Source organism: Cyprinus carpio, chromosome A2, assembly GCF_018340385.1.
Source record: "Cyprinus carpio isolate SPL01 chromosome A2, ASM1834038v1, whole genome shotgun sequence".
Lineage (NCBI taxonomy): Eukaryota > Metazoa > Chordata > Actinopteri > Cypriniformes > Cyprinidae > Cyprinus > Cyprinus carpio.
In genome coordinates this window covers 22,480,270-22,495,260 of record NC_056573.1, presented here as the reverse complement: position 1 = coordinate 22,495,260, position 14,991 = coordinate 22,480,270, and the positions used below count along the sequence as shown (strand labels likewise).

Below are 14,991 nucleotides of genomic sequence, written 5' to 3'. Positions count from 1 at the left end.
AATTTAACGTGCTCTGCAAAGTAATCAGGTAATGTGACAAGAAATTAGCATTGTTTAAACTTGGAAAAATGTTGCATAATCTGTTTTACATACTATTTCTTAAAAATAGTAAGCAGTACATACTGCACATTATGCAGTGAACAATGAACATCTCAGTTATGTATTGTAACCCTCCTTTCCTGAAGGAGGAAACAGAGATGTCACGTCGGTGACCGATAAATTGGGAATCTCATTAGAGAGACCAATCTACTTTGAGTGCAAACTAAACAAGCCAATGCACATTGGCATGGGATTATTGCATCCAGCTGCCGCTGATTGCAGCACGAGTATAAATAGGCAGCAGATGCACCACATACTCAAGTTTTAGCTGAGGAGCCGAGCCGGTGACTGGCCGCTCAGCAGTGATACAGCAGCTGTGGCGACGTCTCTGTTGCCTACTTCAGGGAACGAGGGTTACAATACGTAACCGAGACATTCCCTTTTAATCGGTCACTTTCTATGTCACGTCAGTGACCAGTGAATTGGGAACCCCTACCAAAGCACCATGGATGCTGCCCCTTCCAGTGTCCTGTGCGAGCTGCCTGCACCCCTTTTTGTTGTAGGCTTGGGCTTGCAACAAGAAGGTTAGTCACTGTTGTGATAGCACTACCCACTCAGTGAGATTGGATAACATGTCCTGAATTTAAACACAACTATACAAACTTGCAGTATGCAAATTTAAATTTTTGAGTAAATACTTACCAGTACTGATGCGACGCACTTCACTACGTTGCCCAGTGCAGTCCACACTCATAGCTGTGACTGACACATTGTACGCCTGACCACATGACAGGCCGCTGATGTCACAGGAAGTGCTGCTGGAGTTGCAGGTTAGCGTATGTCCATTATCATCTACTGCTGTTACTGTATAGTATGAAACAAGGCCACTAGATGCTGCCCAGGAAACAGATGCAGTGTCCGACCCACAGGATAATGACACATTGACTTTAGTGGGAACACATGGAGCTGGAAAGGAAAAGATTCATGCACAAAATCAGAAGATTTTAGCTCTATAGATCACTTGATTCCAGAAGAATCAGCAAATTTGCACATTATGTTATTATTTAATGTTATACCTGTGTCTAGAGTGACCAAGGTTTTAGAACAGGTTGAACAGGTCTGGCCGTATCCTGTGACACTGATGTTATAGTGCTGACCACACGGCAGTGAGCCGATGTTGCAGGAGGAGCCGTTGGTGAAGCAGCTGTGCTTTTGGGGGTCCTGGAACGACTGTAGTGTTGCATTGAAACTTAACGTACCATTGCCTGGTGTCCAAGAAATGTGTGCTGAATTGGTGCGGCAGTCCAGACTGGCTTGAATGCCAGTGTTGTGACACGGTGCTGGATCATGACAAAAATGTTAAAACATCAAACTTCAATATATGTTTTTACATTTACTTAATGGTGCTTGCTATTAAAAAATTACTAAGGTATTGCTGTATGGTTGCTAGGGTGTTCTGGGTGGTTGTTAGGTAGTTTCTTAATAGTTCAGAAAAAACTGAATCTGGTTAGTTGTTTTAATCACTTGTTAACACTAAATAGCTGAGTTCAAGTACCTGAGACGAGAGTGACAGGCTGGCTAGCCGGGCCCATGCAGACACCATTCATGCCCGTGACTGTGATGGAATATTCCTGGCCACACTGCAGGTTTGGGATATCACAGTTTGTGACAGTGTTGTTGCAGGACGTCTTGTACCCTTGGCTGCTTACCGCCTTTACCAAGTACCAAGTGGCACCAAGTGCACTGTCCCAGGTGATGGAAGCAATGTTGGATGTACAGTTTAGAGTGGCAGAAACATTGGTGGGAATGCAGGGAGCTAGAAAAGAGGAAGTTATATGAAAAAATAGATTAAATATAAAATGTGTACATATACAGTACTGTTAGTTTTTTTTTTTTTTTAGGTTTCTTGAAAGACATTTCGTATGCTCACCGAGGCTGCATTTATTTTATGAAAAATACAACTAAAACCTTAATATTATGACATATTATTAAAATTTAAAATACCTGTTTTCTATTTTAATATATTTTACAATTTAATTTATTCCTGTGATGTCAAAGCAGAATTTTCAGCAGCCATTATTTCCAGTCTTCAGTGTCACATGATCCTTGAGAAATCATTCCAGTATGCTGATTTGATGCACAAGAAAAATTCTTATCAACTTTCAAAACAGTTGTTCAGCTCAATATTTTTGCAGAGACCATTTCTTTCAGGATTCCTTTTTTAATTTTTTTTTAATAGAAATTTCAAAAGATTATTTCTTTGAAATGTAAATATTTTGTAACATAATGACTGTTACTGTCACTTTTGAATTAATTAATGTGTTCTTACCAAATAAAATAATTAATTTCTTTGCAAAAAAAACAAAAATCGTACTGATTTTTTAATCGTACTGACCCTTTTTTTTTAATTCTTTGTTTGTTTGAAATACATGTGGACCCTAAAAAAATGTGGACAATTAAGCTATGTTTAAAAATCAATGAATGTCAATGAATTAAATAACATAAGTGTTTTGTGGGTTTAGTGGGTCATATCCTTAGTTAATGTGATGAACTACACCTGTGGTTCCTCAGGATAGATATATAGATATATATATAATTGGATAAAATAAACCAGCAAATGCCACTTTTTTTATCTAATGCATTGAAATTCATACATCTAATTTTACATGTAAAATTCTAATTTTCTGTACACATTGTTGTTATGAATCACATATGTGACCCTGGACCACAAAACCAGTCTTAAGTTGCTGGGGTATACAGTATTTGTAGCAATAGCCAAAAATACATTGTATGATTGATTTTTTTTTATGCCAAAAATCATTAGGACATTAAGTAAAGACCATGTTCCATGAAGATATTTTTTATTTCCTACTATAAATATATTAAAACTTAATTTTTGATTAGTAATATGCATTGCTAAGAATTTCATTTGGGTCATTTTAAAGGCGATTTTCTCAATATTTAGATTTTTTTGCACCCTCAGATTCCAGATTTTCAAATAGTTGAATCTTGGCCATATATTGTCCTATCCTAACAAGCCATACATCAATGGAAAGCTTATTCATTCAGCTTTCAGATGATCAAACATATGTATATATATCAGCAAAAGTTAACATGATCTGTCACCTGTTTCCACTACAGCTTTAGGTTGAGAGCTGCTGTTGCAGGTGATGCCATCAGCTTGAACAGTCACATTTAGTCTCATCCCACACGGCAGAGAGGTCAGCTGACAGGAAGTTCCCATAGAGTGACAAGAAGCTAAGCGTTGCTGCTGTCTGTCTGTTGCCATTGCTGTGTACCCATTAGCTCCTGCACTGGCAGCCCAAGTTACGTTGGCCGTGTTGTTGTCACACTGGAGCACAGTTGTGATGTTTTGAGGGTCACAGGGAGCTAAAGGAGATACATAGTCCATTTCAAAGATCTGTTATTACTGTTTAAACATGCATTTTATTCCTCATTTAAAAGTTTTTTTTTTTTTTTTTTTTACACAATTTGTATTTTACATTTTAAAGGGAAGGTCAAATGCTATTTCATGCATTCTGACTTGTTTACACTGTTAAAGAGTTGGATTCAGCAACCATTACTCCAGTCTTCAGTGTCACATGATTCTTCAAAAAGAAACATTTATTTAATGTATTAATAATATTTATTAATTTCTTTTAAATAATCTTACTGACCCCAAACTTTTAAACAGTAGTGTATCATGAAAACTGAAAAACAAAAATGTGAAGAACATACTACAGACCATAGTAGTCTGCATGCTGAATCCCACAATCCAAAGCACTCGAATTTGTCCAGACAAACTCAACTCATTTGATTGATTTTCGTTTGCTGGCATTTTTTTATAAAAAAATTTAGATTTTATGCTAAATGAACCTATGTATTTTCACCTGAATGCCACTCACTGAATTTAACGTGCTCTGCAAAGTAATCAGGTAATGTGACAAGAAAGAAGCATTGTTTAAACTTGTAAAAATGTTGCATAATCTGTTTTACATACTATTTCTTAAAAATAGTAAGCAGTATACAGTATATACTGCATATTATGCAGTGAACAATGAACATCTCAGTTACGTATTGTAACCCTCCTTCCCTGAAGTAGGTAACGGAGACGTCACGTCGGTGACCATTAAATTAGGAATCTCACTAGAGAGACCAATCTACTTTGAGTGCAAACTAAACCAGCCAATGCACATTGGCATGCGATGATTGCATCCAGCTGCTGCTGATTGCAGCGTGAGTATAAATAGGCAGCAGATGCACCGCTTACTCAGGTTCTCACTGAGGAGCTCAGCAGTGTTACAGCAGTTGTGGCGATGGGATGTGACATCTCCGTTCCCTCCTTCAGGGAAAGAGGGTTACAATACCTAACTGAGACATTCCCTTTCAATCGGTCACTACCTGATCCCTGAAGGGAGTAGTAGGAACCTTGGGCACATAGCCGGGCCGGGCCTCGGGATTACCTTGGAGTCAGCCGGCCCAAACTCTAGGCACGATTTGTCGACCGGAAATGCGTGCAGGTCCCCTACTCTCTTGATGGAGGCCAGTACAATTAGGAGCAGAGTCTTCATTGAAAGAAACTTCAGCTCAATTGATTACAAAGGCTCAAATGGGATCTGCCGTAGTGCTTGGGGCACCAGAGACAGATCCCAAGAAAGTAAAGAGGGAGGTCAAGGAGGGTTCATCCTTCTCGCCCCCCTAAGTAACCTGATGACCAGGTTGTGCTTCCCCACCGTTCTCCCCTCCACGGGATCGTGATTAGCAGAAATAGCAGCAATGTAAACTTTAAGGGTGGAGGGAGACAGCCTTCGCTTCAACCCTTGCTGCAAGCAGTAGAGCACGACTCTGAACGGACATCTTTGGGGGTCCTCTCGATGAGAGGAACACTACTCGACGAAGAGGTTCCACTTCAAGGCGTAAGCGTGTCTCGTAGATAGTGCTCGTTCCGAAGTGATGGTGGCCACTACCTGTTGGGGTAGTTCACCTAAAACCTCTGCCATGAACACATGAAGTTTCCAGAGGTCAAGCTGTGTGCGAGTGCATCCGTGCCAAGTGTTCCCTCAGTCAGGAAGAACAGCTGGAAGTGAGAGGTTTCTGGAGAGGCAAACAGGTCTACCTGAGCGACACCAAAAATTCTCCAAATCAGCTGGACCATCCGTGAATGAGGTCTCCACTCTCCGGGGAGCACAGCTTGTGACAGCTCGTCGGCTGCACGGTTGTGCAGGCCCAGAATGTGAATGGCACAAAGTGACCTCAGATGCTTCTGACTCCAGAGGAGGTGGCGGGCGAGTTGCGACATAAGACGGGAGTGCAGACCACCTTGTCAGTGGATGTATGCAACCGTCACAGTGTTGTCCATACAGACCAGTACGTGCCTGCCTTGTAAGCATCCTTTGAGACGGTTCAAGGCAGGGCGTATTGCTAACAACTCCAGGCAATTGAAATGCCACTGCAGTGGGGGACCTGTCTTACACCGTGACGCTCTTGAACCGCCCGCTGCTGCCCGATAGCGACAGAGGATGATAAGTGTGATCCAGCTCTGGACTGTCCACAATTCTCCACGGCGCTGCTTAGTTGGAAACTGCTGCGGCGCGGGAGCGGGGGGGTGCAGGGGGATGCCCTCGGGGATGAGCAGGCTGAGGTGCGGGACCTGGTGAGCTCCTCATGCACCTCCGTGAAGAATGCACCTCCGGAGTGGGGCACTGAGAACCAGTGCAGGCCACCCTGAGAAACCAGTCATCCAACCTCAAGTGCTCGAGATGCAGTGGAGGTTTCCATTCGAGCCCTACCCTCTCGGATGCCCAGGAAAGCATAGCCATCATCTCTGGATCCGATTCAGGCCTTGCTTCCGTCCTGGAGTGCGGCAGAGCAGCCGAATCTTCCTCTCCAAAGAGCTCTGGTTCGCCCTCCGATGCAGCGATCGACATTCGATTGGGAGGAGCCCCAAAGGATACAGCTGGTACACTCCTTGTAGAGGGCCCAGCACATTCCTGAGGGAGCTCGACTGGCTGCGAAGTGCTAGAGGAGTGGCGGTCCCTGGGAGGTTGGTTCCTCGGAGGGGTTGTCACCACTTTGACCCTCAAACCTCCCGAGCTACTGCCTGAAGTAATCCTCCCCTGACTTCTCCCAGGGAGAGAACTAGATTGAGGCAGAGGCACCGGAACTCCATCACTTTTGAGTTAATGGAGCCTGGTCCGCAACTCCGAGATGGTCATCTTCCTGCAATGAGACTCATCCATGAACGCCACCTCAGCGTGCTTAATTCCCAGGCACGTAAGGCAGCGATCGTGACCATCACCTGGTGCCAGGTAACGACCGCATCCAGAAACACACGAGTGAAATGCCATCTTTAAAAAGATGTATCTTTAAAAAAACGTTCACCCATGAATGCTCTTTTAGGAGTGTCAATGTGCATTGGCTTGTTTAGTTTACACTCAAAGTAGATTGGTCTCTTTAGGGAGATTCCCAATTCGTTGGTCACCAACATGACGTCAAAAGGGAACATAGCAATTCATTAAACAGAAAGTCTCTATGGGAACTAGAGTGAGAAGTATATCGAGTATATAGACAAGTATATGCATGTATGCATTTCTATGTACCTGAGTTAGTGTTCACAGTAGCACTGGGAGGGCTGCTGCACAGACCATCTGACGCCGTAACATTGACGTGGTACAGCTGACCACACCTGAGCCCTGTCACATTACACTGTGAGCCCGTAGACTGGCAGGTGGTGGACAGTCCATTGCTGTCCTGCAATGTAGCTGTGTAATACTGTCCTCCTGCACCAGGTGTCCATGATACCACTAAAGCATTTGTGACACAATCCACGGTGGGCAGGACATTACTTGGGGTGCAGGGCACTAGAACACAAGAAGTTAAAACTTGAGGATTAATAAATTCAGTGCCTTTCTTTTACAGTTTTTAACTGAAAAAGACATTCTTCAGCTTTAAAAAGAATCATGATATGAAATAAGAAACAAACCTGCTTGAACTTGAACAGGCGCACTGTTCCCACTGCTGCAGTTGCTGCCTTTTGCCTTCACTGTGATTGTGTAAGACTGTCCGCAGGTCAAAGTTAACAGGTTACAGGAAGTGGATGTTGAGGTGCAGTTAGCTGAAAGGCCATTAGCACTGCTGGCTGTCACTGTGTAAATCTCTGCCCCTTGGCTGCTCCCCCAGGTTACACTTGCTATGTTGCTGCTACAGCTTACACTGGCCGACACATTTTGTGGTACACAAGGACCTGGGTAAATTATACAAAACAAAATGAGTACATGGTAGACTTATTATTTTAAAGCAATGTTCAAGAGTTATAGAAAAACAAAATGAGTACATGGTTGACTTATTTTTTTAAGTCATTTTGTATTTTGAGTCCTGTTCAAGTTCAAAACAAACAAAACAAAGAGGTAATGGAGCTTAAGTTGTATTTAACATGCAATACTCTTTTTAAGCAACATTTAAAATTTCAAATGCTGAATATTTTAATATATTATAAAATGTAACTTATTCTTGTAATGAAAAGCTGAATTTTCAGCATCTTTACTCCAGTAATATGATCCTTTGAAAATCATTCTAATATGCATGAAACATTTTGTATTATTCTTATTATTATCAGTGTTGAAAACAGCTGTGCTGCTTAATAATTTTGTGGAAATTATGTTCAAAATAGTATTTATTTCAAATAAAGATTTTTGGTAACATTATAAATCTCTTTACTTTTTACCTTTCACTTTAATGTCTGTCAATTTTATTCATCCTTCCTCAATATTTTTAATGAATAATTGGACTCCTTCCTCAATAATTTTTATGACCCCAAACTCTTGTCTCTTTCAATATAACAGGGTTTCTCTTACCTGTTATGACAGGTGATCCAGTCCCTTCAGAGCTGTTGCAGGAACGTCCCAATGCCACTACCTTAACTGTGCATGTCTGTCCGCATGCCATATTAGTGATGTTACATCCTGTTTCATTGGTCCTGCAGATGTACGTCTGTCCATTAGAGCATTCCAGTCTCATCATAAAGGACAGAGCTCCATTGCCACTGGACCAAGACACACTTGCTGTGTTGCTGTCACAGCTCATTATAGACTGGATATTCAGTGGAGGGCATGGGGCTAAAGAGAAGAGAAAATAATGGCATTTAAAGGTATAGGTTACGTATGTAATTTCCGCACCAGTAGATGCACCAATTACATTTTCAAAAATAACTAGATTTTATTCAGTTTAAATAAATAAAATAAAATAACTAAAATCTGAACATGAGTAGTGCTATGGTGTTGCTATATGGCTTCTAAGGTTTTGGAGTTGTTTTCACTGGGCTTCTATGCAGTTGCTAGGGCACCAGTACTGATAGTGATTTTCAGCAAGTGACCTGAAGTCATTCATTTTCAATGAAATTATTGCAGAGTTCAGCTTTATCCAATGATATAGCTTGTTAGTTTGCTAGAAAAAAAAATCTAGAGAAGCATTGTGTGAAATATGTGTACTATATATATTAGATATTCATTGTATTTTACCTGTTAGTGATGTCATAATTACATATGCATATTTAGAATAGAAGCTTTCAGCTTTGTCCAAATGCTACTGTACCTGCCGTGACCTGACTGGTCACACTGGCGTTGGAGCTACAGCCGTTGGCCTCTGCAATCACAGTGATATTGTACGTCTGCCCACAGCCAATTGCAGGGATTATGCAGGACGTGGAGGTGGAGTTACACACCAGAGTCTTGTCAGAGGATTTTGCTTGAGCATAGTAGATCTGCGCCCCTTTACTCGACTGCCAGCTAATCTGAACATCACCTGTTCGACAGTCTAAGAGCTGACTGACCACAGACTGAGGAGCACAGGGTGCTGGGAGACAAAGATAAACAAATTATTACTTTAGCATGTTTAAAGGAATATTCCAGGTTTAAAACAAAGCTTTCTCAACAGAATCTATGGTGTGCTGTCAAATACATTTAAAATGTGAAGTACTGTTGTCAAACAAAGCACTTAACATGAGTTATTCAGTAAAAGTGGTCAGGATTTAAACAATACTATATAAATTTGCAGTATGCAAAATTCAATTTTAGAGAAAATACTTACCAGTACTGATGCGACGCACTTCACTACGTTGCCCAGTGCAGTCCACACTCATAGCTGTGACTGACACATTGTACGCCTGACCACATGACAGGCCGCTGATGTCACAGGAAGTGCTGCTGGAGTTGCAGGTTAGCGTATGTCCATTATCATCTACTGCTGTTACTGTATAGTATGAAACACGGCCACTAGATGCTGCCCAGAAAACAGATGCAGTGTCCGACCCACAGGATAATGACACATTGACTTTAGTGGGAACACATGGAGCTGGAAAGGAAAAGATTCATGCACAAAATCAGAAGATTTAAGCTCTATAGATTCCACTTGATTCCAGAAGAATCAGCAAATTTGCACATTGTGTTATTATTTAATGTTATACCCGTGTCTAGAGTGACCAAAGTTTTAGAACAGGTTGAACAGGTCTGGCCGTATCCTGTAACACTGATGTTATAGTGCTGACCACACGGCAGTGAGCCGATGTTGCAGGAGGAGCCGTTGGTGAAGCAGCTGTGCTTTTGGGGGTCCTGGAACGACTGTAATGTTGCATTGAAACTTAATGTACCATTGCCTGGTGTCCAAGAAATGAGTGCTGAGTTGGTGCGGCAGTCCAGACTGGCTTGAATGCCAGTGTTGTGGCATGGTGCTGCATCATGACAAAATTTTGTTAACACATCAAACTGCAATATATGTTTTTTTACATTTACTGAATGTTGCTTGCCATGGAAAAATTACTACGGTATTGCTGTATGGTTGCTAGGGTGTTCTGGGTGGTTGTTAGGTAGTTTCTTAATTGTTCAGAAAAAACTGAAGACGGTTTGATGTTTTAATCACTTGTTATCACTAAATAGCTGAGTTCAAGCACCTGAGACGAGAGTGACAGGCTGGCTAGCCGGGCCCATGCAGACACCATTCATGCCCGTGACTGTGATGGAATATTCCTGGCCACACTGCAGGTTTGGCATATCACAGTGTGTGACAGTGTTGTTGCAGGACGTCTTGTACCCTTGGCTGCTTACCGCCTTTACCAAGTACCAAGTGGCACCAAGTGCACTGTGCCAGGTGATGGAAGCAATGTTGGATGTACAGTTTAGAGTGGCAGAAACATTGGTGGGAATGCAGGGAGCTAGAAAAGATGAAGTTATATGAAAAAATAATATATTTTATAAGTTTAAGTTTTTTATAAGTTTAATATATGTATGTATGTGTATATATATATATATATATATATATATATATATAGCTGTATGTATGGAGAGAGAGAGAGAGAGAGAGAGAGAGAGGGAGAGAGAGAGAGAGAGAGTACTGTTCAAAAGTTTAAGGGTTAGTAAGTTTTTTGTTAAAATTATGAAAACCGTATTATTATGACATATTATTACAATTTAAAATAGCCTAACTATTTTAATATATTTTAAAATGTAATTTATTCCTGTGACGTTAAAGCAGAATTTTCAGCAGCCATTATTCTAGTCTTCAGTGTCACATGATTCTTGAGAAATCATTCTAATACGCTGATTTGGTGATTTGGACATTCTTATTCACGATTTTTAACAAAAATTGATGAATAGAAAATTCAAAAGAAGATCATTTATTTGAATATATTGATCATTTATCAATGTCTTTACTGTAATGGGTTCTTACTGAATAAATTAATATATATTTTTAAACTAAACAAAACAATATGGTCTTATCAAAAAAAAAAAAAATCTTTCTGACCCTAAACCTTTGAATGGTATTGTATTGGTTTTTATTTGTTTGTTTGTTTGAAATACATGTGGACCCTAAAAAAATGTGGACTCTTAAGATACGTTTAAAAATGAATAAATGTCAATGAATTAAATAACATAAGTGTTTTGTGGTTTAGCAGGTCATATTCATAGTTAATGTGATGAACTACACCTGTGGTTACTCAGGATATATGTAGATATATACATAATTGGATAAAATAAACCAGCAAATGACACTTTTTTCCATCTAATGCATTGAAATTCATATATCTAATGTATTTAAGGGCCAATTTTTCTGTACACATTGTTATGAATCAGCTGTCACCTGTTTCCACTACAGCTTTAGGTTGAGAGCTGCTGTTGCAGGTGGTGCCATCAGCTTGAACAGTCACATTTAGTCTTATCCCACACGGCAGAGAGGTCAGCTGACAGGAAGTTCCCATAGATTGACAAGAAGCTAAGCGTTGCTGCTGCCTGTCTGTTGCCATTGCTGTGTACCCATTAGCTCCTGCGCTGGCAGCCCAAGTCACGTTGGCCGTGTTGGTGTCACACTGGAGCACAGTTGTGATGTTTTGAGGGTCACAGGGAGCTAAAGGAGATACATAGTCCGTTTCAAAGATCTGTTATTACTGTATAAACATGCGTGCATGCTCACATGACTGTTACCTGACTGTATCTGAATGGGTGTGGATGGCAGACTCCTGCATTGACCATCATTCCTTGTGACTGTGATGTTGTAGTTCATTCCACAGAGCAGGTTTGTGAATGTGCAGTTGTTAGAGCTGGTGCTGCAATTGACTGTGGGTCCATGTTCATCCTGCAGTACTGCCGTGTACAGACTCCCATTCTGAAGGGCCTGCCAGCTTGCTATCACGTGATTTGCTGCACAGTCTCTAGTGACCACCACACTGACTGGAGCACATGGAGCTACAATCGAAAATGTATAAGATTTACTTTGTGTACATCAGAAATTCATTTGTTTTACTTTTATCTAAAAGTATAATAACACAGTAAAACACGGGTCAATTAATATATAAAATGCTAGATAAAAGATTTTTAAAAGATAAATATAAACCATATTATTTTTATTATTATTATTTTTTACATTTTAAAAATCCTTCCTATTTATTTTTTATTACATTATTGTTATTTTTACTTTTTAAATATCTAGGCAACTTTATTCATCCTCTTTTAATGTTTTATTTTACTTTTTAAAAGTATGTCCTTTTATTTTTGTTTATTTCAAATTTTTAAATGTCTAGCTACTTTTATTCATACCATTTTTTTTTTTATTTTATTATTTGTTATATTACATTTTAAATATCTGGCCTCTTTTATTTTTCCTGTTTTATTTTTTATTTAACTTTTTTTATCTTGGCCTTTTTATTCATCTTTTTTTACATTATTTGTTTTTTTACACTTTAAATATTTTACCTTTTATTTATACCATTTTATTTATTTTTTTATATTATTTATTATTTTAAAAATCTGGCATCTTTTATTCATCACATGTTATTTTTTGTTTTTACATAATTTGTAATTTTACATCTTAGATGTCCGGTTCTGTTATTCCTCATTTTAATGTTTTATTTTTTATTTTTTTTATTATTATTATTTATTTATTTATTTAATTTTTACACAGTTTGTATTTTACATTTTTAAAAGGAATGTCTAATGCTATTTTATGCATTCTGACTTATTTACACTGTTAAAAGAATTGGACTCTAGGTCCACTAGGTCAGGGTATAAATTTCTGAAAGGTTTTTTTTTTTTCTCTCGAGTATGGACCTGTATGACGTCATAAAGGGCTGAATTCCTTGTATGGGCATTTCTCCTGCAAGAGCACACACACATACACATCAACACACACACATCAACCAGCAAGAGCAAGAGCACGCCCATCAACGAGGGTTACAGAAGTCTTCTACAGCGCTGCACAGGACTTGCTCAGAACAATTTGGATGCAGTTTGTTTCTACGGGGCAGCAAGTGTTGTCGGCATTTCGACGATTGTTTTATAAACAAATTAAATAAAATTTAAGTCCGTAAAGTTTTTGTTCCTGTTCTCTTTCTATCGATGTCACAGCTTTCAGATGATCACTACGCAAAAGCTGCGCGTGCTCATGACTCTTTAGCTCCACCCACGGCACGTCTCGAGGTGCTCGGCTGTTTTCGAAGAGAATCGTAAAGCAGTATCTGTCTTTTTTAAATCTGATAAAACTTAAAGACTGTTAAGAGATATGAAGGATGCAATACTACCATGTAGGTACTCAAGTACTTACTCAAATAGGTACTTTTCTTTTTTTTTTATTTTTATTTAATTTAAAATATCTGACCTCTTTTATTATTTTATTCTCTGGCCCCCTTATCCCCTTTTTTATATTAGATTTGACATTATTTTAAAAATAAACCAGATAAAGAAATGAATTTATTTTAAATATCTAGCAATTTATATTCATCCAACTTTTTGTTTGCCATTTAGCCCAACTGCAATTTTATGTTTCTCCAAAAGATGCTGAATCATTAGTGCATGCTTTTATTACATCACGCCTTGATACTGTAATGCTCTTTTTGCCAGATTACCATTGCACTCTATCTCTCGTTTACAATATATTAAAAAATTCTGCTGCAAGAATATTAACCCATACTAAGAATATTAACCCATACTGCTCATATTACCCCTATCTTATTTAAACTCCATTGGCTCCCTGTATCATCTCACATTACTTACAAAATTCTTCTGCTTACTTTTAAATCACTCAATGGCCTTGCTCCTCCTCATCTCTCTGATCTACTGTCTCCTTACATTCCGCCTCATTCACTTTGATCTTCAGGGTGTGAACTTCTTACTGTCCCTAGATTTCGTCTATCTTCATTGGGCGGCAGGTCATTTTCCGTCATTGCACCTAAATGATCGAACTCTATACCACTGGCACTAAGGACAATAACCTCACTCCCTGTATTTAAATCACAACTCAAAACCTACTTGTTTACCCAACATTACCAGTCATAACATGTTCTTTAGACACTCTCCTACCAGCTGTAAATCTCTCTGAGTATATTCGCTCTGTGTATTTTTGTTGCATTTACTATTCTTTGTTTGTTACTTACTGACACTGTCCTTTTTCTATTGTTACCTATGTTATGTATCTCTGTTTCCAGTGCATAATTGTACCATGATATACAACTGCAATTCCCGGACTGGGCAAATGTCTACTGTCCACTTAATTTGATTAACTGATTTTGAAATGATTGTTTATGTTTATGTGAATCGACTGTCTATTGTGTTACTGCTCTTGTACAGCACCCTTGAGCTTGGGAAAGGCACTATATAAATTAAACATATTATCATTATTATTGCATTTAAATGTATAATTTATTTTGCATTTTAAATATCTGGCCCCTTTTATTCATCCTTTTTTTATCATCTGTGCACCTACCCGTCTGCAGGGTGACATGTTGACTCTCAGAACTGTTGCATTGCAGGTTAGTTGCCTTGACTTTCACATCATACGTCTCGCCGCATCGCAGGTTTGGGAATGTGCACTCTGCCGCCATGGCAGCGCAGGTGTGAACTGTACCATCTATGTGAGTTGCCGTTCCAATGTACAAGATGGCACCGTTGGCATTGTTCCATGTGAGAGAGGCAGATTCTGAACTACAAGTCTTCACAGCGGACACGTTCTGAGGTATGCAGGGAACTACGGTGGGAGAAATAGTGTATAGTATCACCATCTAAAACCATGCCACAGTACTTTTTTTGTGAGTTCATATTCATATGCCACTGTATTTACATTGCATTTGGTATTACCACATTACCCAGAATCACTCACCTGTCTCTGCCACTTCTCCCAGCACAGGATCAGTAGTACAGTCACCATTTGTGGCAACAATCCACACGCTCAGGCTCTCGCCACAAACCAGATCTGTTAGCGTGCAGCTTGTGTTTGTAGACGAACAGTTGTAGAAATCTTTACGATTACCACGGGCCTCCACAATGTAGGTCTCGGCTCCTGCGGCCTCATGCCAAGTAATGACGGCACTGCTGATGCTATCACAGTTTGCTATTGTGTAAATGTTCTGCGGTAAACATGGGGCTACATGGGTAAGGAGACAGAGGGGGCCAAAATAAAGAATTATATTTAAAA

At 39.5% G+C, this 14,991-nt stretch overlaps 1 protein-coding gene across 1 annotated transcript in view; it reads right to left on the bottom strand.

Moving 5' to 3' along the window:
- LOC122147080 (serine-rich adhesin for platelets-like) overlaps positions 1 to 14,991 on the bottom strand; it is a 45,773-nt gene that overhangs the window by 26,614 nt on the left and 4,168 nt on the right. Inside the window, exons 8-22 of the mRNA XM_042768134.1 lie at positions 14,677 to 14,940; positions 14,284 to 14,544; positions 11,511 to 11,771; positions 11,170 to 11,433; positions 9,983 to 10,243; positions 9,500 to 9,763; positions 9,124 to 9,387; positions 8,629 to 8,889; positions 7,893 to 8,153; positions 7,022 to 7,282; positions 6,639 to 6,899; positions 3,166 to 3,429; positions 1,595 to 1,855; positions 1,116 to 1,379; positions 742 to 1,005 (exon numbers count right to left, since the gene is read on the bottom strand). Of these exons, the coding sequence (XP_042624068.1) occupies positions 742 to 1,005; positions 1,116 to 1,379; positions 1,595 to 1,855; positions 3,166 to 3,429; positions 6,639 to 6,899; positions 7,022 to 7,282; positions 7,893 to 8,153; positions 8,629 to 8,889; positions 9,124 to 9,387; positions 9,500 to 9,763; positions 9,983 to 10,243; positions 11,170 to 11,433; positions 11,511 to 11,771; positions 14,284 to 14,544; positions 14,677 to 14,940 (3,936 nt within the window). The remainder of the gene's footprint in view (positions 1 to 741; positions 1,006 to 1,115; positions 1,380 to 1,594; positions 1,856 to 3,165; positions 3,430 to 6,638; positions 6,900 to 7,021; positions 7,283 to 7,892; positions 8,154 to 8,628; positions 8,890 to 9,123; positions 9,388 to 9,499; positions 9,764 to 9,982; positions 10,244 to 11,169; positions 11,434 to 11,510; positions 11,772 to 14,283; positions 14,545 to 14,676; positions 14,941 to 14,991) is intronic.